The sequence below is a fragment of the Balaenoptera acutorostrata genome, chromosome 1, assembly GCF_949987535.1.
Source record: "Balaenoptera acutorostrata chromosome 1, mBalAcu1.1, whole genome shotgun sequence".
Taxonomy (NCBI): Eukaryota; Metazoa; Chordata; class Mammalia; order Artiodactyla; family Balaenopteridae; genus Balaenoptera; species Balaenoptera acutorostrata.
This window is the reverse complement of record NC_080064.1, coordinates 127,893,368-127,916,862: the sequence shown is the minus strand read 5'-3', so window position 1 is coordinate 127,916,862 and position 23,495 is coordinate 127,893,368. Positions and strand designations below refer to the sequence as shown.

The following is a 23,495-nucleotide window of genomic DNA, read 5'->3' as shown; positions in this document are numbered from 1 at the left end:
ATTTTTTTCTCCCAGCCTGTGGGTTATCGTTTCATTTTTAAAGATACTGTAGACTCAATCATCTGGGCTGGCTTAAGCCTGGTTCTGTGTAGTGCAGTGGGATTGATTGGATGATGACTCAAAAGTCAATGCAGCTGTTTATGCCTCAGATTTTATGATGATAATTGCAGGAAGGGATAGTCCATGAAGTGTTACTGTGTGTTTGCCTTCCTTAAAAATTTCTGAGAAGGGCTAGTCAATTTGGGATCAGCTTCTAAAAACCAGTTGCTAAGGAGTATACTGTACACAAACCGAGAAGGACATCAAAACCGATAGGATTCAGGAAGAGTCACTGGGAACCCAGAGAAAATTTGATCTGTATGTGGGACCATGCTTTTAGGGAGCTCAGCATGTAAGTGGGGCTTTCAGGTTGAGCCTGTCTTTGTCTAGGAAGGGAACTGGCAGCTGGAAAGGCTAAGGACTGAATGCTGTTAGAAAGTCTTTATTAATAAATGCTTTCGTTCTTTGGCAGGCTCACTTTACATGCAACTCTGACACCAGCAGAATTGGTCTTCCCTGCAGTGACCCGCCTTCCACCTTCACAGCCAGCTCTCACTCACTGATTGCCCTCCCCAACCAATCATCTGAGCAGCTCAATCACATCAAAGTGATAGACACTTAATAAAATGCCTATTCCCTAGGGCAGTATTCAAATATATATACCAGACTTTATTTATCTAGCCTACTGTTAATTGGACAGTTTATCATGTTGTTTAAACATTCTAAATTCTTTTTTTTTTTTTTTTTAAAGAGGGGGGAAAGTGTCATCTGCTGTAGTAGCAAAAGACAAGACAAAGGCATACAGACCCCAGGGAAATGCCCAGTTTCCACACTACTATGGGAGAGATCATCCAGCACAGGTCCAGGCCCTAGGTTCTTTGTTCTAGCCACCCCCTATTTCTTTGGTATTGTCAGAAGACAAGATTCAGTTCCCAGGTGCTGGTAGAAGAGGGAGAGTGGTTCCAGAGCTTCCTATAAATACTGAGTGAACAATTTGAGCTTAAAATTTTCCCTTTTTTAAATATTTAAAAATAAATCAAACTCCAGCCTGTGCTGTACACAGCCCTTTTGACTCCCTGACATTGATTTGCGGAAAGAGGCGGGTGTCAGCGCTGGAAGGGCCTCCTCACTTTCTCCCACCACTTCGGTTTGGCTTCTCCCTTGGGTACTGTGCCGTTGGGCTTGGAGGCTGCAGTGGCCCCAGGACCCGGCTGAGGAGCTGCAAAGAAGTTCCCGTTGGACATCTGGCCTGGGGGTACTCGAAAGATCCGGCTCAAGAAATCCTGAAGGGGGCTTCCCTGGTGGCGCAGTGGTTAAGAATCTGCCTGCCAATGCAGGGAACACAGGTTCGAGCCCTGGTCTGGGAAGATCCCACATGCCACGGAGCAACTAAGCCCGTGAGCCACAAGTACTGAGCCTGCGCATCTGGAGCCTGTGCTCCGCAACGGGAGAGGCCGCGACAGTGAGAGACCCGCGCACCGCGATGAAGAGTGGCCCCCGCTCGCCACAACTGGAGAAAGCCCTCGCACAGAAACGAAGACCCAACACAGCCAAAAATAAATAAATAAATTAAAAAAAAAAGAAATCCTGAAGGTCCGCAGGAGGGGCATCTTGGGTAGCTCTCTGCCTCCCACTGGTGCCTGGCATCCGTGAACCAAATGAGATGTGGTAGGGGACTCTGCGGGTATCTGGGGAGATTCCCACATGCTGGCATCCTGCCCACTCTGTGATGTCATACACCTTTCCATCCATCAGAGCAAAGTAGGTGATCTTGAGGTCCAACATGCTTGACTCTGCCCAAAAGTCTCCTTCCTCAGCAGGATGCAGCCTATTACTACTCAGCACAGTATCTGGCACTCTCAGGTTCCCGGTCCATTTCAAACCTCCTATGCTTTCCCTGGCATCGGCTGCACATCATAGTATTCATTGCTTCTTTGAGGTCATCCTGTGGCTTGGACAGAAATTCACTCACTGACCGGCTCAGCTCATTCTCTGCCTTTCGCTTCATCTAATATTCCTTCCGTCTTTCAGGGTTGCTGACAATGTCCCAACCTGCCCGCAAAACCTTGAAGGCCTCCTCAGCCCGGGGGTGATTATTTTTGTCAGGATGAAGCATCACTGCCGGCTGCATATAGGCCTTCTTCAGTTCAACATCTGATGCTGTGGCTTCAATCCCCAACACATGAAAAGGGTTTAGCGCATCCTCAGGAACCCCAGCCATGGTCAACAGGTGAGCCACTTCCTCTTCAGGCTGGCAGTAGCGACCACTAGCTACAGGTGCATTCCCCTGCCTATCGGTCCTCTGCTTGACCCAAGGCAACTCCAGCCAACCCCACTGAACTATTCTTACCAGCTGCTGCCACGGCCTGCTCTCTCTCAGCAGAATCAGGCACCGCTGCCAGGTGGGAGAAGCCAGCCAAGAGAAGAGCCAGGTGGCTTTACCCCTCCAGCCTAACTGGTCACTCAGTCCTACCAGAAACCACCAGCCCGACTGTAGACAGCCCAACAAAAGGGCCAGAGCCAGGAGCAGCAAAGCACCCAGTAGCCTAAGAAAACGGGTGAATAGCCCTGCCCCACAGCAAAACCCTTGGCTCAGAAACTGGAACATCACCTGGGCCCCGACCCCCAGCCGCCCTGCCCAGACTCCCACCCAGACCCAAAAAAGGTCCAGATCACTGCCTTTCAGCTGCCTGCAGCATAGATGAGATGGCCATAAGTTTCCACGTACTCCCCCACTAATACCAGCAGGTCGATCAGCCACCAGAAGCCTGCCTGTCCAAACTGACGCAGTTCCTCTGCCCCCCACAATCCCAGTCCTCTGCTCTTATCTGCCTGACTCCGTTTCCCACCCAGCTGATGTCGACCAGGGGATCTGGGATCGCTGCGTCCACCCTCCCGAGCATCCTCCTTGGCTGGAACGCAGTGCCGTTGTCTCCGGGGTGCAGGTTTCTTTCCACTGGGCACACGTGAAAAATCACTGGGAAACTTAAGAGGTTCCTCCTCATCATATTCCTCTTCCAACTCTTCATCTTCCCCCAAAGCTGGAGAGGTACAATGGTGGCAAAAGTTGCTAGAAGAGCTGTCTCCTCCCTCAGAACGAGGCCCTTCAGGGATTCCAGGGGTTACCTGGCAGTTACAAGCAGGTGGAATGGAAAGAAAAGAAGGATTCCCATCCTCCTGGTACCCAGCCTCATTCTCTCTGGAGAGTTCCTGGTCCACTCCTGACTCTTCTGAAGATGCCTCACGCTGATCAGGGTCCTCTCCATCCCTAGGGGGTCCTGGGCCCCTTGGAGGGCCGTGGCTTGGATCTGAACAGTGGGCTGGATTTGGGGGCTGTGTGTACTTAGGACTAGAGTGCTCTGTGAGGCAGTGGGTACCATTAGGAGCAGGCCCAGCTGAGTCCCTGAGTCCTGAGAATGAAAGTATTTCAGCGTCCACAGAGGGTCCTAAAGTCCTGAGGGAGACACCACCACCGTGGTGGGCTCCACACAACCCTCCTTCTCCCAGGTGCTTCTGGGCCATGACCCCAGGGCTTCCTGAGGATTTTAGGTCACAGCCATCATGGTAAGTTCTGATGCCAAAGAGCAGCGGTAACTCCTCCCCCCTCAGCATCTGGGCCGAGGGCCAGGGGGAGCTACAAGAGCAGCTCCCCCAGCTCCACCTCCCGTTAACTCTCTCTAAACATTCTATATTCTTAATGACTGTTAGCTGCTAAAGCATTCTAGTATTAGTACTTCTCTTCTGGTGCACATATGTACTTACTTCTGTTAAGTATGTATCAGCAGTGAGCCTGCTGGGTCATAGGACAAGCATGTGTTTAGATGCTATGAAATAGTTTTCCAAATGGTTATTCTAATTTACACTCCTACCATCAATGAACAGGAGAGTCCTGATTGTTTCACATCCTCATTAATGTCTGCTGTTGTTGGTCTTTAAAGTTTAGGCAGTCTGACGAGTATGGAGTAGTATTGAATTGTGGTTTTAATTTGAATTTCTGTTATCCATATATCTCAATATATCCCATCCAACTTGCTCTCTTTAGAGTGTCACCTCAATATTTCTCTAATAGAGTGGTGGAGCCTATGCTGCCTCCTTTTGAACTTTTGTGGTCCTTCACGTGACTTCTAAAGCTAGGTCATGAAAATCAATGCACTTCCGTCCTGCTCTCTTGGATGCAAACTCTTGGAATTTCTACTGTATATTTTTGTTTTTAGTAATTTCTAGCTTAATTCTGCAAAGGTCAGAAAACACGTTTTGTATGATTTCAAGCATTAAAAATTTGTTGATATATGTATGGCCCAGTGCATGATCTTTTTGGTAAAAATTCCATGTGCACATGATAAGAATCTATATCCTACAGTTGCTGGGTACATGTTCTATAAATGCCAATTAGGTTAATTTTGTGCATTGTTTTGTTTACATATCTTATATTCTTGATTTTTTTTTGCCTCATTTTATCAGTTGCTGAGGTTGTGTTTTTAAAAATGTACATTTGACCAAGACTGTGAATTCTAATTTTTTCTTCAGTTCTGTCAATTTTTTGCTTTATGTATTTTGAGGCTACTTTATCAGATCATAGAAATTTAAAATGAATATATCTATTATATGGTGAATTGAACCTTAAGTTATTAGGAAACATCCCTCTTTGTCCCCAGTAATGCTTACTCTAAAGTTTTCTTTGTCTTATATCAATAAATCACTTCACTGGCTTGCTTTCCATTAGTGTTTGTGATTATGGTGGCTGATACTTTCCAAAGTTGGCCACAATGTATCCCATCCCACATGCTCTTTTTACTCTGTGACCTTGATACTCCTTCAGTGGAATGGTGGAGCCTATGTTGCCTCCTTTTGAACCTTTGTGGTCCTTCATGTGACTTCTGAGGCTGGATCATGAAAATCAATGCACTTCTGTCCTGTTTTCTTGGAATTTAGCTCCCAGGCTCTGAGAAAGCCCACACTGGCCCACACGGAGAGATCATATGGAAAGACCATGTTAGGTGTTCAGGCCAGTTGCCTAGCTGAGGTCCTGACATGAAGTGCCAAGTATATGAGGATGTCTCTATGACACCAGTCCCCAGCTGCTGAGTCACCCCCAGCCTTAAAGTCACCCCCAGTCTCCAAGTCTTTCCAGCTGAGGCCCCAGACATCTTGAAGCAAACAAGCCCCACTACTGTGCCTTGTCCAGGTTCCAGATTGTGAACATAATAAAATGGTTGTTTTATGCCACTAAGTTTTGAGGTTATGAGCAATAGTAACCAGAAGAGTGTAGTATAAGTTTTCTATCCTTTGTTAACCTTTGTATATCTTTATTTTTTAAGGTGTATCTCTTGTAAAAAGTGTGTAGGCTTGTAAAAAAATTGTCTGACAATTTTTTTCTTTTAATTGCAATAGTAAGTCTATTTATGCTTAATGTAATTACTTATATATTTGGGGTTAAATCTTCCATCCTTCTATTTTCTTATTATTTGTTATTCTTTTTCTATATTATTTTTTCTCTCCTCTCTTGACTTCTTTTGGATTGATTATATTTTATGATTGCATCCTCCCCTCATTAGCTGGTTGGCTATACATTCTAAATAACTTTTAACAATTATACTAGAAATTACAAATGCATCCTGAACTTCCCTCTCAAATGTAAAGTTTCAGATAATCTCTCAAGATACCTGTCATTAAGCTGAGAGTGAAACATGTAGACAAGAAAGCAAAGAAATGATTGAAGATTACATCTATGGGAAAGAACTATGGGTGTGGTTTCTGGCACATGGAGTTGTCTGGTCTCTGTAGATCAGAAACCAATTAAGTTTTTGAAGAGATCACATTTTCCAAGAAACCATGAGACTTAAAAAGCCTTTGGGGAAAAAAAAAAAAAAAAAAGGCCTTTGGGTGGTATAAACCTTAAAACAGCCCTTGGACCCCCAAGTTTCCATAAGCAGGACAAGCCTGTAAAAGCTATACAGCCTTCAAGGAAGACACCCTCTCCAACCTCGCTTCAGATGTGGCTGTGGAGAATAACAGACAAGGAAAAAGCCTCAGGGGATGAAGCTGGAAGCTCCAGAGAACAGCAGACAAAGGAAATCCACCCCAAGGGTCACATCAAAGTCACCGCTAGGAGGTCTCCCCACTTCTGGGGCAAAGATGCTCAACAGGCTCATTAATTATATGGACTGATGGCTGCTGTTATCTCCCACGCCTCCTTTTATCCTATGGGAGTTCTGTTTTTGTTTCTGTTTTTGTTTCTTTGCAGTTATCCTGGTCAGACCTTGAGGAGCTGCATTCAGCCCTGAGGGGGAGGAGGCATGCCCTCCAGAGAACCTAGCCTTTGAACTTTGCAGCAGTTGGTAAATGGGATTTGGGGCTGTCTCCCTGGGGAGACAATAAGTGTGCTCTATGAGTGGGATTAAAGGAAACACGAATATTAACTGCCTAGAGGGGTTACTGGGGCTGCGACTGCTGTGTGTTCACAAACCCACTTCTTTTCCCTGGGCTCATGGACCTCATTTCCCATCCTCCCTTACAAGAAAGCATGGCCTTGCTGAGGTCCAGCCAATGGAATACGAGCGGAAGCAAAATGGCCGTTTTCAGGCCTGGCCCATAAAAACCTCCTGAGAGATTCTTCGTGCCCTTCCCCATTTGGTCTTGGTGCTGACGAACACAGCGACTTTAGAAGTCGGGCCTTAAAATGGAGGATCTACAAGATAGAAGGAGCCTCAGTTCCTGAATCACTGCTCAGGTACCTGTTCTGAAATGTATTTGAGTGAGAAAGAAATGTCCATTTGCTATTACAGCTGGCATTACCCTAACTACTACACGAAGCCATCGCCTACCCTGACTCACCGCACGCTACCTCTGCCTTGTCTGGGAGTGTAGACAGAGAAGGGCTACATTTTAAATCTCTCAATCCTAACAGTTTTTCTAAGTGGAACATAAGGCTCAATTTTAAAGTAAAAGTCCCCAAGCTCCATTTGGACAAAGTGCCTTGGCCCCTGGGTGATGAGCAGCTGCCTTTGCTCCCATTTCACTCCAAAGGGGAAGCCTGTTTGAGCCCTGAGAAGCAGGAGCCAGCAAGACCCCAGGAGACATGAGGAAAAGGAAAGTCAAGCAGAATCAGAGGTACTCTGATGTAAAGTTACCTTGAGATATTCTGAGTCTTTCCTTCCCTTTTTCTAGGTAAGGAGGCATAGACTCAAGAATTAAAGTGGTTCTTTACATAAATTTGGTGACAGAGCTAAGATTAGAAGTCAGATCCCCTACTATTATTTATGGCGGAAGAAAAAGGATAGGCACATACACTACTGCTTTAGCAGGCAATTAAGCATTTCTTTGATGCCTTATGATTTTTCTTAAAATTTTACACAAATCTTTCATTCTACGTCATCATATATCCTCAATGATTTTATGTAAAAGAAACTTTAAAATTACTTGTCACAAAATAAAAAAGACCCTCCAGGAAGATGCATGTGGTCATCTACCCCTGGGCACACTGCCACTTACCCCCAGGCATGCACAAATCCCAGTTTGAAAGACACAGCTTGATCACAGATACAAAATCATCTTAGTACTAGGATCTGATGTCTTAGGGTCCTCTTCCTGTCCTGATGCGTTCTCTTATCTATGATCTATGGTCTACCCTTCCCTGCTGGTCCAGTGGTTAAGACTCCGTGCATGGGTTCGATCCCTGGTTGGGGAACTAAGAACCCACATGCCGCAAACAAACAAACAAACAAAAAACAGAAAAAATAAAGCAACTGTGATCTGTGGTCTACCATCCGCGTTTCCAACCTCAGTTCTAGGAACTCAAGCACTATCATCCAGGGAGAACTGCCAGACTCCTACTCATCCTTTGAGGTTCAAGTCCAGCATCATCTCCTCCAGGAAGCCTTCCTATGACAATTCCAAGCCCAGGTGTTCCTTTTCCTGCCCGCCCCCCCACTCACCCCCACCCCACCGCTAGACCCTAGGCATGCTAATCCTAGCACTTACCATGCCATGTTGCAGTGTGGTTGTGTGCATGTTTGCTTCCTCCAGAGAGTATGACACATAAAAACTACTCAACAATGTTTGCTGAATGAGTGAATTTAAGGTGGTGGCTGCAGGCTCCCTGGGGCCCACTTGTCATCATGCTCCCTAGCCCACTCCCGCCGTGGTTGGAGGGGTGCAGAACTCAGCAAGTGCACACTTACTGGCTGGGGGAGGGGCTCCGGAGGTACCGAGCCTGCACGGCTCTCACATTGGCTTCATCCTCTTCACCTGGGACTACCTGCTCCTCTTCTGGGTCCCCACTTGTTGCCATGACAGCCTGTCAGCCTCTGTAGGTTTGGCATGAAAAGGGCAGTTAGAAAACCTGGTTCTGGAGGTTTTGTTGGGGGAAAGGGTGTGTCAGTGATGTCACCTCAGTGGAACTAGGAATGGGAAAGTCACCACGTGTTAATAGCCTGGTGGGGAAATCACTCATGGGGAAAACCCAGTCAGACTTGATCCAGCTACTGTTATCAGGACACCAAGATGCACACCCCGGCCGGCCGTGTAAACAGCCCACCTTGGAGTCGCAAGATTTAAGAAGTGACAACTTGGCTCCTTCCACAGATGCCAGCAAGAAAGCAGTGAGGGGAACCAGAAATTTGCCTCTCTCTCTCCCTCTCTCTCTCTCTCTCTCTCTCATACACACACACACACACACACACACACACACACACATCTTTTGTCTTTACCGGGAAGATGCCTTCTTCAGCGTCTCTAACCAAGGTCTCAGGAGCCACTACCTTTAGCTCAGGCGCCATCCCACAGCCTATTAAGGAATATGAGATCCCCCAGGAGCTGGTCCCAGACATGGCTGGGCCCTGACACTCAGGGCAGAGCTGCTGCCCCTTTGTTTGTAAGTCCTGGGCTCGCAGGACGAAATGAAGGGAGAGGCACACTCACCGCTGATCTGCCTGTGTCCCCACACCACGGACCAGCCACTCAGGGGCTGAGGGACCCAGACGAAATGGCCAGAAGCTCCGACCAGTGACAGGGACCGACCTCCCCTCTCCGGTGTTCCTTCTCTGAGGGGCAGGACAGCTGTTCACAGGAAACCCTAGCTAGCTTCTAAATTTAGCCTCTGGTCCCACAGCCTGGCAGATCTCTGGGAGGAAGGAATGCAGGCTCAGGACCCAGACCCGAAAGCAGGCCCCACTTAACTCTTTCCCTCCTGGCTGATTTTCTGGACACTGACACTGAACAGCAGAGTTGGGAGAGGTTCGTTCTTCGTAGACAGAGAGGCCTAAAGAAAAAGTTTGATTTAGGCCCTCTCTCCATACCTTCCAGCCTGGGGCTGCTATTCAAAGTGCTTCCTGAAGATAATCTAAAGCCAAAGATCTAGAAGAATAAAATAAATTGTACTTTAACCCCATGTCAGCACAGAAGGGGTTGGAAAAAAAATACCGGATATATGGAATGGGGAGGGTCCTCTGATAGATGTTGGGAGAGCATCGTGGTGAGACTATAAGGTAGTCATTTCTTGGGACCAGGGCTCCATTTCTTTGGACAGAGATGACTCTGGATACTGAACTGGACAGTTGTGCACCCCTTCCACAACCCCTGCCCCACATTCACCTCCCATGGTGATGGTCAACTGGCAAACCTGGGTGATATAAACGTTCCATGAGCTTCATAAACTTCAAATGTGCTCATAACCCACCCTCCTCCACTACACCAATTCCCACCATCATTATGATCAAAGCAAAGTCCAATAACCCAATAGTTCACTCCCTCACCCCGCACATTCTATAATGACCCCATTCCTCCATCCATCCATTCACCCATTTGTCTGCCCATTCACAAATACCCACTGATATCTATTATGCATCAGGCTCTATACTTGATCAAAGTTAGTAAGACACACAATTACAGACTTAAAATGGTGCTTCTTCCCAGCTAGGTGGAACAATGCTTGGTGCAATAACAATTGGCTGAATAAATGAGTGAGCTCACAGTTTATTAGGAGGGATGAGACACAGACCAAAAATAACTCAAGCAGAAGGCAGAATGTAGTTAGTTAGTATCCCAAGAGAGATCCAGAGTGCTGTGTGAGTTCAAAGGCGGGAGAGAGCCCTTCTGGCTGAAGAAGTCAGGAAAGGCTTCATGAAAGAACAGATAATATATGAGCTGCCCTTTAAAGCACATGTTGGATTACAACAGCAGATATGGTGGGAGGAAGGAATTCCAGAGGGGTTGGCATGGAAAAAGTTTTGGGGTAGCAAAAATTAGTTTCATATAGTGGTTAGAGCTTTGAAGAAAGAAAACAGAGTTGTGTGCAGAAACTTGGCAAAGCTGGGATGGGGGCTCCTTTGGGTAGAGTAGTCCAGGAAGGCATCTCTGAGGAGGCACATGGCATCACCAATGGCCAAACCCCTGTCCTGGGCGTCAAATAGGGCCTCAGTGAGTGTCTGTTGAAGAATGGAAGAATGACCACAACTGAGTAACCATGGGAGTTCAATTCACCTCCAGACTTCAAGGTTCCACGAAGATGAAAGGTGGTATGAGAAAGAGGTGAGATGAAGGGGGGAGGGATGGAGAGTGGATGGGAACGGGGCAGAGGACTGAAGGGTGGCATCAGTCAGGGCAAGGCTTAAGATGACAGACCCCCAGCATAGGGAAGAAGGTGGGTGGGAGGTGGAGGAAAGATGGAGGGCCAACACACCTAAGAGAGGCAGCAGATAAAGAGGGGACCACATAGGAGGAGAGAGGACAGAGGGCTTCTGTCTTCTTTATACCCTTTAAACCCTTACTCACCACCCCGGAACTCACAGAGGGTGACATCTGGGTCCCTAGCCTGGTGAATTAGAAATCAGAAAACCACTTCTTAGCTGTGTGACCTTGGAGAATCCATTTAACTTCTTTGAGACTTAGAAGCCTGTTTGTAGAATAGAGAATCATAATACTCATTTTGTTCTGATCACCCAGGTCTAAGGTGGAACCCCTTCCACTGCCCCAATTTCTTTATCTATGTCATTTCCCAGGTCATGCTCCCCATAGCACTGGCACTCTTTAAGTAGGGTGACCTGCCATCCCAGTTTGCCTGGGATGGAGACATTCCTGGGACATAGGACCTTCTGTTTTAAAACTGGGAGAGTTCCAAGCAAACTGAGACAAACTGGTCACTGTATTTCTATCTTGGTGGCTTGTATACTATCTTCCTCCCTGACCAGATTAGTAGTTCTCTGGGGGTAGAGATTTCCAGTCTTCCTCATGACTGTGTCTCTAGCGTGGTTGTGGGGTGGTGGTGAGGTAGACCAGGAAGGGAAGTAGATTAACAGATCGTATTATGCCTCGAAGTATTTCAGCAATTGTGACTAACACCCTTCTTTTATTGGCTTTGAAACCCTTCCTCTGAGATCATTTCCCTTCATATTACGAGGCGGCAACTTCCTGTCCCTTATAGGCGAAGCCCACGTGATAGTGAGAAGCTCAGGACTTTGCCCACCTGCTGGGTGGAGAGAAGGCAGGGGAGGTAACTGAGAAGGTGGGGTCTTTGGTGAAGTGGGTGGAGCAGGAGTCCTGTCCCACAGGTGAGCTCACCTGTCAGTCCAGCCGAGGGGTGGGCCATGGGGGCCAGGCTGGGCAAAGGTAGACAAGAAGGGAGAAACCACAGGGATCGAAGTCTGGACTGGGCCAGAGGCTGTCGTAGCTTTAACCAGTCAGCCCAGACTGGTTAAAGTCAGGGGCCCGCCAGCGCCAGGCTGGACTCGGGGCAGAGAGGACCCAAGACCATGGAGGGGAAGACGCAGCCCGTGCTGTGGGTACTCTGTGCAGGTGAGTAGTGCCCAGGGGTGGGCGAGACAGGGGCTGAATGCTGAGGGTCTCCCAGAGCCCCCCCAGGGAGGGCCTCCAATGACACAGCTGTATTCCTGCTGGGCAGAATGACACGTCTGTCGTTCAAAAAGCAGGTTCCAGGCCAGCACCCAGAAGCAGAATGTTTTTTATTCTCATATTAGTAAATAAAATTCCAGCCCATTTCTAGAATTCATAGTACTCTCAAAACTATATTTTCTGATCCCAAATCAGATCATCAGATCAGACATAAGATCTGACAATTGGGACAAAAATATTTAAAATCAGGGTTGTCCCAGAAAAGCCAGGATGTGTGGATCCAGGATTTGTGTTCACTACCTGAGGTTTTAATCATTGCCTTAAAACCAGAGAAAGAGGCAATGGTAAGAGTGATAACATCTGTTATCACATATAGGGAAACTGAGGCAGAGAAAGGTTGCAACTTACCCAATATCATTTACAGACCAAGAGAAGACTCAAACCCTTCGAAAAACAGCCAGTTAGAAATAGAACGACCCTTTCCAAAGGCCAAAGCCCTTTAGCTCCCTTGATACTCTGGTCATTGAAAACTCAGAACATGGGGGAACCCCACAAAATAAAAACCAGATATTCGCTGATATAATGGTAGACTCCAAATCAAGTGCTAAATAGCAAAGTCATTGTGTGAGGACCCACAGGGTGCTAAGGGTTAGGATGGAGGTCTTGGCATTAGAGTCCTGGGCACCGACAGGAAGTAGAATGAGCAAGGAAGTTGAGAGATGGGGGTTGGGAGGATTTTAGGAGTATCTTTAATTCAGTGTATTTGAACATGCTGAGAATCTCATCGCTTGCAATTTATTTATTTATTTTAAAATTCAGCCACATTTTAAAACTAAACATATTATTTCTCATTGAATGAAAGATTCTTTAAATTCTGTAGTGCTTTACAACTGGCAAAATTTCACACACCTGATTTCATATAATCCCATAACAACCCTTTTTATTCCTCCTACTCCAATCTTGCCCCTCCCCTCTTCCTTCTCCCGACTGGTAACCACTAGTTTGTTCTCTATGTCTGTGCGTCTGCTTCTTTTTTGTTTTATTCACTAGTTTGTTGTATTTTTTAGATTCCACATATAAGTGATATTATACAGTGCTTGTCTTCCTCTGTGTCAGCTTGCAATTAGAAATTGTTGTGGGCTTCAGGGATCTGGCAAAACTGGGGCGTGTTGTCGAATCCAAGTTCGTGTGCCCCACGCACAGTGAGGCCAAACAAACCGAAATGTCAGGGTTTGGAGCAGAGAAAGTTTTATTGCAAGGGCAATGCAAAGAGAACAGGTGGCTTACGCTCAAAAGAACCAAACTCCCCAGTAGGTTTCAGGGAAGCATTTTTAAAGGCAAGGTGAGGGAGGGGAGTCACAGGGTATGTGAACAGCTGGTGCACATTTCTCTGATTGGTTGATGGTGAGGTAACAGGATGGTGTCACAGGGGTTAACATCACCAATCCTCAGGCTCCAATAGGTCTGGGGGCTGCATACTCATGGTCATCCAGTACTTAACTTCTTCCATTTGCTGGGGGTTCTAGCAACTGTAAAACAACTCAGGAAATGTGCATCAGATACTGCTATCTAGGTACTTCAGGGAGGAACTAAACATTCTGTGACTGCAGTATGGCTGATTTACTATTTAAATTCTTACCAGTTCTCCTGGCCCAACTGCTATTTTTGCATTAATTCTTGATCCAGACTTTTGTGACTCAGGGGAGGTGTGGGAGATGAAAGCTTTTCTACAAACAAGAGACAGGCAGAGGACATGGGGAGAGGAGTCTGTCCTAGGAAGTCCCCATGGAATCCTGCTTGGTTACAGGAAGAGGTGAAGAGTTATACCAGGAAACTTGGGAGCCCCAAGGCCTGGGAAGCAGAATGGAAGAGGGTCTGAGTTAGAGCTCACTTTTCAGCTCCTACAGGCAAGCCCCAGGCCAGCTGGCCTGCCAGCCCAGGGTGGTTCTCCTAGGCCCCCAGGCTCCCCCTCCTCCCCCATCTCTCAAAACACGACCTTGGAGCTCTTGACTGGAGAATAGCCCAGTGCTGGGGAAGGGTTGGGTCAAACTCAAAGGCCCTGCCAGGAGGCCCATCTAACTGGGGCAGAGGGGCCCTTGCCATCAGGTTAGAGGGCATACTTAGTTCATTCCTTCATCCAAACAGCTCTTTACTGAGCACATAGTTTGTGCAGGCACCACAGGAGTGAGGGGTCTGGAATGATTGCAGTCATGAGGGACCTGTCTCAGCCATCAGATTCAGACCGGAAGGATGTGCTTCAAGCCCAGAGGGTAGGAGGCTGAAAAGAAATGACCACCCTTTCTGGGCTGGGCCAGTGACCTCTGATTCTCTTCTATAGAGCCTAGAAGTCTCCCCCGCTGCCCCGCCTCCTCCCCTACCCCAGTACACACCCTTGCATCTGTAGTCTGGCTGCAACCCAAAACCCATGCATGAATCAAAAGAAGGGATTTGGGCTTGGGAAAAAAACAAAACAAAACAAAACGTGCACCCAGCTTAGATTGAAATGTGGACTTAACTGTGAACTGCCTGGAGCAGTACATTTCACCTCTTCCTGTGAGAAGGCATGTGACCCCTGGGTGAACTCATCCAGCTCAACCAGTTCTTGGGTTTGTGTTCAGACACACTGATAAAGTGTGTCTTCTGCCCCCACCCCCTTCCCTCCACCCTCCCAGCCTGCCCTGCCTGACACCATGGGCTCATCACCTTTGCCTCCATACTTTACACTAAGGGGAAGGGGCCGGAGTAGTGGGGCCGGGGCATCTGGGCTTGGTGGCTAGCTCCAGGCATGCGTTTGCCAAGTGGAAATGTTTGGGGTGAAATAGCCATTGCTACGTACAAGTGAGCAATGAAGGCCTTCAAAGTTCAGATGTAAAAGCAGCTGGGTGGCCCTCCCCACCATGGCTCGGGAGAGGATGCCAGAGGAAGAGCAGGGAAATTAGGGAGGGCTTCCTGGAGGAGGTGGAGTTTAAGCTGGGTTCCAGAAGTCGTACTGGCTTTCCCCCTACTTCTGTTCTTCATCTGAACTTGCCCAGTAACAACTTAAATTTTGCTGATGTCCCGGGCAGAGTAACATAACAAAGTTGATGAAAATAGACCCCAGGACTCATCGGATTTTGGGGAGTCAGAATAAAATCACATAAGGTCATATGAAGGGGACACAAACAGAAGGTGGTGCATTTGAGAATTTAAAAACAGTACTTAAGCCGAATAAAAGTCAGCCTGACAATTCCAAACAATGTCAGTGACACAATACCTCTCCCTCCCTGGCAGATGCTCCCACCCCCTCCCTCTCTGACGGCACTTGAGAAGGGCAGGCCCTCTTCCTTAACTGACTTTAGCGTGGGGCAAATTAGTTGACCTCGATAAATCTCAATTTCCAGGGAAGGGTAAGCTGTGACAAAGTGAGAGAGTGGCATGGACATATATACACTACCAAACATAAAATAGATAGCTAGTGGGAAGCAGCCACATAGCACAGGGAGATCAGCTCGATGCTTTGTGACCACCTAGAGGGGTGGGATGGGAGGGTGGGAGGGAGGGAAATGCAAAAGGGAAGAGATATGGGAACATATGTATATGTATAACTGATTCACTTTGTTATAAAGCAGAAACTAACACACCATTGTAAGGCAATTATACTCCAATAAAGATGTTAAAAAAAAAATCTCAATTTCCTAATTTGTGAAATGGAGAAGGTAACCTATAATGTGTAAAAATGCACACTGTACCTCATTCGGTTATTAGGGATAATAAATGAGTTTGTCAACGTAAAGACCCTGGAACAGTGCCTGCCACATAATAAGCATTCAATAAATGCCAGTTATTTATTATTATTGTTGTTGTTATTAGTGTGGGCAAGTGTAAATTATAGGAAAGTAACTAGACTTTGGTGATCAATTGTCTGATCACTCTGCTCTGGCAGACATCTGCCAAGAGAATGAGAGTCACTGAGGATGAGGGATTTTGTCACCCCTTGCAAAGGCTGCTAGAGAAAACACCCCAGCTTGTGTACAGGACCAAGGCTCTTCCACTCTGGGAAATTTTTCGGCCACCAGACTCCATGAAAGATTTGATGTGATGGAAGGTACAGCTGCAGGAAAAGAGATACATAAAGAGGAGCCCACCAGGGGGAAAAAGTCTCTGAGAAGCTCTGCCCAGAGTCCCTAAAATCTTTGAAGACTTGATAAAAAGCACAAACAAACAACAACAACAAAAAAGCCCCATCTTCCTACAGCTAGAGAAAACCTCGAAGCTTAAATTTGAAGAACGTAGGAAAGTACTGCTTTTCACTGAGAAATAAGGGAATCCATCATCCCAAAATATTCCAGATGAGAAAGAAAATTTTTTTTCTCCCCCATCTAAAAAAATATCAATAAGCTCATGGATGCTTCATCCATGGTAGGTTTTTGATGGGAACTAAGTTTCCAAGTTCTTGTCCTTTTGAGGTTGATCAAGCCATTTTAGAATCCCTCCCCTGGGGCCTTTGTTAGAGCCACAGTCCCCAGCAGGCTAATTTTCCCTACATGCCTTAGACTTGTCCACTCTGATAGTGCCATGATCCTGTTTGTCACACACGCTCGGGGAGCTCGCTGGTATCTTCCCTGTCAGAGTGTGACCCAGTGCCACTTGCACTTCTAAGTGCACGCCGTGACCTGGCCCAGGCTGTGAGGTTTACAGGGCTCAGCCTCAGACATGTACATCTGATGAGAATCAGATAGAGAGTGGCCTTGTTCCCAGTTCATCTTGACCCCGAGAGGGTGGTATTCAGGCCAGAGCCAGAGTGGTATCAGCCGTTAAGTGCACCACAAGATGGGCAGCCTGGCCTTTCATCTGCTCCACGGTTGTGAGCCCCGTTGCCACACCAGTCCCCAGGACCTGGCTCCCACCTGGAGCCTGGGCATGACCTGCTGGTGCCTGAGCACAAGTCAGAAGCCAGTGCTCACAGGAGGGCTCACGTGCCTGTGGAATCACACTGTCTTCCTGTCAGAGCTGAAATCAGGATTAAAATGCTCTAGTTCCAGCTCCAGCCTTGAAGTGGGAAGGATGTAATGAATTCAGCTTAAGAGGGGTATGTGTGCAAAGGGGGAGGAGTGATGGTTTAGGGCACGGCTGGCAGCCCAGACTGCCCATCACAATCACCTGGGGAGTAAAAGTGCAAATGCCCAGCCTCCCCCAGACCTTCTGAATCAGAATACTGAGGGGCAGAATCTGGGCATCCCTCTGATTGTGAAAAGTTACCCAGGTGACTCTGATGTGAAAGTCTAGGTTCAGAGTTGCCTATTGGACCTTGAGGAAAAATAGGTTTAATGAACAGCCATCTCTGTGACTAGGGCTGATACTCTGCATGCGACCTGCAGCTCAGTTTTGCACCATCTCACTGCTTCCCTGAGTTAATGCCCAGCCTCTAAATTGGTGTGTTAACTTCTCACATTTTCGTGTGCATAGAAGTCATCTGGGGATCTTGTCAAAGTACAGACCGATTCAGTAGGTCCTGAGATTATGCATTTCTAACAAGCTCCCAAGTGAGGCTGCTGCAACAGCAGGGACTACAGTTTGAGAAACAAGCCTCCAGGAAAGAACTGGTTCGTGGGCATGGGTGTGATCCTCATCTTGCCTTTTTGCCCTCCGGAGTCCCATCCCAGGGCTTCTTGGTGACCCAGCGACGCTGCTGACTGTGATGCTGGCCAGCAGGAAGGAAGCCTGGGGGAAAGTGCACCTGGCTCAGCAGGCGCTTGTACTCCTGGCAGTTCCTCACCCTGCTAACCCCTCCTCCTTCTTTCCTGAAACACTCTATTCTGTCAGTTCCCATGACTCACCCTCTCCTGGTTCTCCTCCGACACTCCTGGCCCAACCCTTTCATGTCTTCTCTGCAACTTCACGCTCCTCAGCCCACCATGAAATGTCAGAGCTCCCTCCACTCAGACCCCCTTCTACATCCACATCCACAGCTTTAGCTGACACCCATTTCAACTGACTCACAAAGTTCTGTCTTCAAACCCAACCTCTCTCTTCAGCCATAGACCCATAAATCCAACAGTCCGCATGACTTCTCAACTTAGACATCTCAGAATCAGTTCAAACTCACAAGCTGAAAACAAAACTCATGGTCTTTGTCCCCATATCTGGGCCTTTGTCAGTGATCTCTACATCAATAAATGACACCCCATCCATCCAGGAATGAAAGCCAGAAACCTAACAGTCATCCATTACAGTTTTCTATTCCTATGTAATAAACTACCCCTTAACTTAGTGGTAACTTAGTAACTGAAGACAATAATAAAAAACATTTATTTTGCTCACAAATCTGCAACTTGGATGGGGCTTGGCAGGGACAGCTTGTCCCTGTTCCCTGCAGTATCAACTGGAGTGACTTGACTGGGGTTAGAAGACCCACTTCCAAAATGCTGGCTCACTGGCTGGCAAGTTGGTGCTAACTCCACTTCCTCTCTTTGTGGACTTCTCCACAGGGAAGTTTGGGTTTCCTCGCAGCATGGTGGCTAGATTATAAGAGCAAACATCTAGAGAGACAGAAGTTGGAAGCTGCCAGTATCTTAAAGTCTGGGCCCAGATACTGATCCAGCATCTATTACCATACTGCCACCATATTCTATTGATCAAACAACCACAGAACCCAGACTCAAGGGAGGGGATATGAGTCCTATTTATTTATTAATGTATTTATTTATTTTAAAAATTTTATTGGGGTATAGTTGATTTACAATGTTGTGTTAGTTTCAGGTGTACAGCAAAGTGAATCTGTTATACATATACATTTATCCACTCTTTTTTAGATTCTTTTCCCATATAGGCCATTACAGAATATTGAGTAGAGTTCCCTGTGCTATACAGTAGGTCCTTATTATCCATTTTATACATAGTAGTGTGTATACGTCAATCCCAATCTTCCAATTTATCCCTCCCCCCACCCTTACCCCCTGGTAACCAGCGGAATTTCAAAGTATTTTGGGACCGTATTTTGATGCCACCATATCACCCTTAACAGCTCCTTCTCCTTCAGCTACAAATCCAAGTCATCACTATGTCCTGATGATTTTAGCCCTCCAACATCTCTTGAGTCTGTTCATCTTTCTCTGTTTCCTCTGCACCTCACCGATGTAAGCTGCCTCTCCTAAGCTACTTCCATAGCCTCCAACTGGCTTTGGGAGCCTGTTTTATCCCTTCTCCTATCTGCTGTCCACCCTGAAGCCAAACTGACCTTTTCAAATGAAATTATGACCATGTCGTTACCCCTACTTAAAGCTCTTCAGTGATTTCCCATTACTATTAGGATAAGACTCATATCGCGAGGACAGATTCTCCTAAGTCACGTTTAGGCTCTATAAACCACTGAAATGTTCCCCCAAATCCCAATATTTCAGCACCTAGACTGCCTCCTATACCTTTACACCTTGAACATTACAAAAATGTTTGTCATATCACATCCTGAACCTCTTGGTCTGGAAAAATATTATCATCAGACCTACCTGTCATGTCAACACCTTCCTTTCTGTCTAACCTTAAAAAATCACGAGTCCTTTCTCTCCATAAAGCCTTCCTAAATAACTTTGGGCCCCAATGATTTCTTCCTGATTTGAATTTGAGGTCTCAACCACTTTTTTGACCCTCTGTTATACTGCCATTTAACCTTTCACCCACTTCGGGACTTGTTTTCCTAAGCAGCTTGGGGATAAGAACTACTGCTTATGCTTTTTTTTTTTTCCCCCCCCTTGGTATCATAGTTTCCAGAACAAGGGCTCACAATATATGTTTGGTTTTCTACTATCAAGTTATAACTTTCCAGTCCTCTTTTCCTCTCCAACTCTTTTCATTGAGTTCTCTCCTCAAATCTAAAACTCCCTTTAATCCAACTAGGGCATCCATCTTACCAAGCATTCTCAGATACTACTATTGACCTTTAAATTGTGAGACTCTACAACGTGTGCTAAACATAACTAGATTCTTGTCCTTGGTGATTGGTTTTCAGGGGCTGTTCTGCCCAGTTACCTCCTTTGTAATTTTCCTTTCTCTCCCCTCCAAATCTAAGTTAACTTTCTACCTGGACAACTTCTCCAAATAAGGCTTCTTTCCAACCAACAGCTGACCTCTAACCAGCCCCACTGCCTCCCCCAGTTTCCATTTCTAAGCCCTGGTTCTCTTTTCTAAGACGGCCTCCAAAAAGCCCAGGGAAGGCCGCCCAAGTCCCACTCCCACAAGACCACTAGCATTCTGGGGGCCAGGGGAGGAGAGACTAAAAGAGGATGGGCCCGCGGAGGGGGGCACTGAGGAGTGGGAAGGGCTGGAGAAAGGGGCCTGTAGAGGGTGGCGACCACGACGCCCACAGCCGAGTCCCCAGCCCCACGGTCTGACCAGAACAGAGACTGCCGGGCACGGGAAGTGGGGACCCTGCCCCCAACATCCGGGACCAGAAGTGAGCGTTGCTGGGACACCGCCTTGGGGGCGAAGGCCACTGGGGAGGGATCCGTGTTTGGAGCGTGCCCTTGGATTCGCCTCCTTCATTTCCAAATTGGAAGAAACTTACAAATTGTGCTGATGTTGCAAATTGGCTACTTGTCCCTTTATGCTCCTCACCATATTCCTTGGGCTGAAATCAATCATCATACTAAAATTGTGACAACAAAAGTTGTACTGAGCAGGATGTTGTCAACCAAACCAGGAAACTTAGACAAGAGACTGGCTGAGAGCACTTGGCAGTGCCCTCCTTGCGATGAAGACTGGGATAAAGATTTGTGGAAACAGACCAGCGCCCCATTTCTCTGGGGCACAGCCATCTAGTATAGTAGCAATAGCCCTGCAAGCAACATAGTTATGGAATGTAAGCCTAATCTGGCTTCAGGTACCTGCGTTCCCAAGTCTCTGCCTTATGTTCTGCCTGGGGAAAAACAGTGGAAATCCACAGTAACTGAATATCTAGCTCACCAAACGCCAGACTCTAGAGGACTCTTGCTTCTTCCTGCTACCAGTGGGTTCTTTATTTTTCTCCTAATTTAATTATAGAAAGATAGACATCAGTGATTTTCTAACTGACAAGTACCTTTTCTCTCTCCCTCCTTTGAGTGCTCACTCATTTGATGCAAGAAAGAACTCTCTGTGTATGTATAGCTGATTCACTGTGTTATAAAGCAGGAACTAAAACACCATTGTAAAGCAATTATACTCCAATAAAGATGTTAAAAAAATAAATAAATAAAGTGTATCCCTTATAGAAAGTCCAAAAAAAAGAACCCTCATACTCAAAAGAACTGCTTGAAATAAATCATAGATTGTAGATAGCAAAAAAAAAAAAAAAAAAAGACTCAAATTGCTGTCATGGCCTCTTAGACTTGGGCCCATCCCATATTTCTGGCTGCACTGGGAGTGGTATAATTTCGGAATTGCTTTGTAGGAGAACCTTGAGGGGTGAAGTCTGGCAGATAGTGAAGTTTGTCCTAAACTTCCCTGATGGCACAAGTGTGATGTTTGTACTTGGCCTCTGTGTTTATTTGGAGTCATCATGGGAGGCTAAAGGATATCACACAGGGGGAATCACAACCCCCCCCCCCGCCCCAAACCACCCCTTTGGTTCCATCTCTACACACTGGCTTGTTTTAGTTTCTGGAACGTGGCCCACCTTCTCCTGTGCCCTGACCTCTGCACAGTGCACTTCTCTCCCCCACTCACCTCTTCCCCTGTTTTCTTGTGGTTCCCTCCTGCTCATCCTCCAATGTCAACTCAAAAGGCCCTTCCTAAGGACAACCTCTCCTCCTCCCCAAATCCTCTGTTATATCCTGTCATTGAATGTGTACCACTTGTTACCATGGTGGTTTTACATTTGCCTCTGTGATTATGGATTTATTATCATTTGACTCACGCAGAGGATCAGACACCACGAACGCAGGAACTGTGTCTGTCTCTGCTTGCCCTTTTGTCCCCAGAGCCTGTCAGAGTCCTTGGAACAGGGGCATCCAGCAGCCATTTGCTGGGTGGGTGTTAATGAATGAGTACCTACCCTTTTGATCCTCACCAGGCAGCAAGCTGGTTTACTCTCAGTGTTTCCTATCCTGTCTCTCTTTCCTTCCTTCTTACTCTGTCCTGCTTCTCTCCAAGCCTCAATTTCCTAATTGCATTTGTTTCTATCAACATTACCCATCGTTTCTAGGGATGAATGGATGAGAGGGGCTAATTAAGGAAATGGATTTGCCCTGCGTGTTAAAGGATGAGAGTCACTCACCATGTCTTCCCTCCCTCCCCGATGGCACTTGTGTTTTAGCAGGGTTTTCAGCGCCTTCACTCAGCAGTGGGCATTTCAGTATTGAGACAGCCAGTGGAGGACATATTTGACTTGGAGGTAAAGTTTAGTGGCTTCTCAAACTACCCCACCTTGGCAGCGCTCAGGTTTTGTCTCCATGTCCTCCCTGCCTGCTGGGCTTGTCTCTGTTCCCAGATCGCTCTGTCCCTGGAGAAGCCCTCTCTGCCCAGGGCACCAACTGTCACACTTGGCACCCACCTCCTTCCTGAGGTACCTTCCTCCCCTGCCACCAAGGGACCTTTGGGCTGCTTCCTCGTTCTCTGCCCTGGTGAGTCAGGGATGCCATAAACACCTGGCATGGGCAGAACATGGTGACAGACAGACGCTCCCACTTAGGACTGTCACAAAGTTCACTGGGAGAGAGGCATAAAATGTGGAGGGCAGGGCCCCCAGTCAGAGCTCAGTGCTCCACACCTGCCACCAACTTCTCTCTACCTCTGTACACATGGGAACTGGTGACTCTTGCTGTGGGCAAGGCGAGTCCTCCACTTTTGCCCTTCCCCACACAGCCAGGGGTCTGGCTCCACCTGGCTTCTCCTCTATTTTCAGTCTCTTCCTTTCTGGGAGTTCCATCCTTATAACCTAGGAGCCTGCTTAAGTCTCTCCATCTTCCATCCCAGAGGGGACGAAAGAAACCTTCTCAAGATCTTTCATGGCCCTCTGGCTCCAGCTTTCCCATCTCCCTGTGTTACGTGAGCTCCTTGACAAAATAGGCTGCCCTCACCTCTCTACTTCCTCACTTCCTGCTTGACATATAAAACTGTAACACGGCTTTATGTTTACAAGAGTACCGCATGTCTGCTGCAGAACATTTGGAAAATAAAAATACACAAAGAAGAAACCCATCATCCCAGAATCCAGAGACAACTGGTATTAATTCTGTATTTAGTATTTTTTCTTCTAAGAATTTGCTTCCTCTCTGTGACCATGTGGAAGTGGGATACTGTTGCATGTACAGTTTTGCATCCTGCTTTACTCTCTTCTATGCACAAGTTCAACATAGTGAATTGAATCCCTTGGGGGCTATTTCAAGTCCCACCTCCTCAATAAGCCTTTCCATTAAAATCCTTCTTCCAGGTCCCTCCCCTCTCCACCCACCTCCCCCCCAAACCCCTACACTTCACTCCTTATCATTTGCACTTAACACTTAATTAGGCTCTATTAGGATGCTGGTTGACAGTGATGCTGGCTAGCTGCTTCCTAGGCAGGGACTGTGTCATGAACCACTCAATAAATAAAGTCTTATTAGCACCCAGCTCTGTGTACATACCTTGGGGTGGGAACTAGCAAGCGATGGGTACAA

At 46.9% G+C, this 23,495-nt stretch overlaps 2 protein-coding genes across 2 annotated transcripts in view; both read right to left on the bottom strand.

Moving 5' to 3' along the window:
• Nucleotides 1-9,096, bottom strand: part of STYXL2 (serine/threonine/tyrosine interacting like 2) — a 32,630-nt gene extending 23,534 nt beyond the window's left edge. The window contains exons 1-2 of the mRNA XM_057531643.1: nucleotides 8,959-9,096; nucleotides 8,220-8,345 (exon numbers count right to left, since the gene is read on the bottom strand). Coding sequence (XP_057387626.1) covers nucleotides 8,220-8,329 — 110 coding nt within the window. The 5' untranslated portion in view covers nucleotides 8,330-8,345; nucleotides 8,959-9,096. The remainder of the gene's footprint in view (nucleotides 1-8,219; nucleotides 8,346-8,958) is intronic.
• On the bottom strand, nucleotides 1,146-3,561 carry LOC103002706 (dnaJ homolog subfamily C member 14-like). The gene is given in 4 exon segments (XM_028164042.2): nucleotides 1,146-1,329; nucleotides 1,634-1,875; nucleotides 1,877-2,736; nucleotides 2,739-3,561. Coding segments are annotated over 4 exon segments (2,109 nt in total).
• Nucleotides 9,097-23,495: the final 14,399 nt, after the last annotated feature.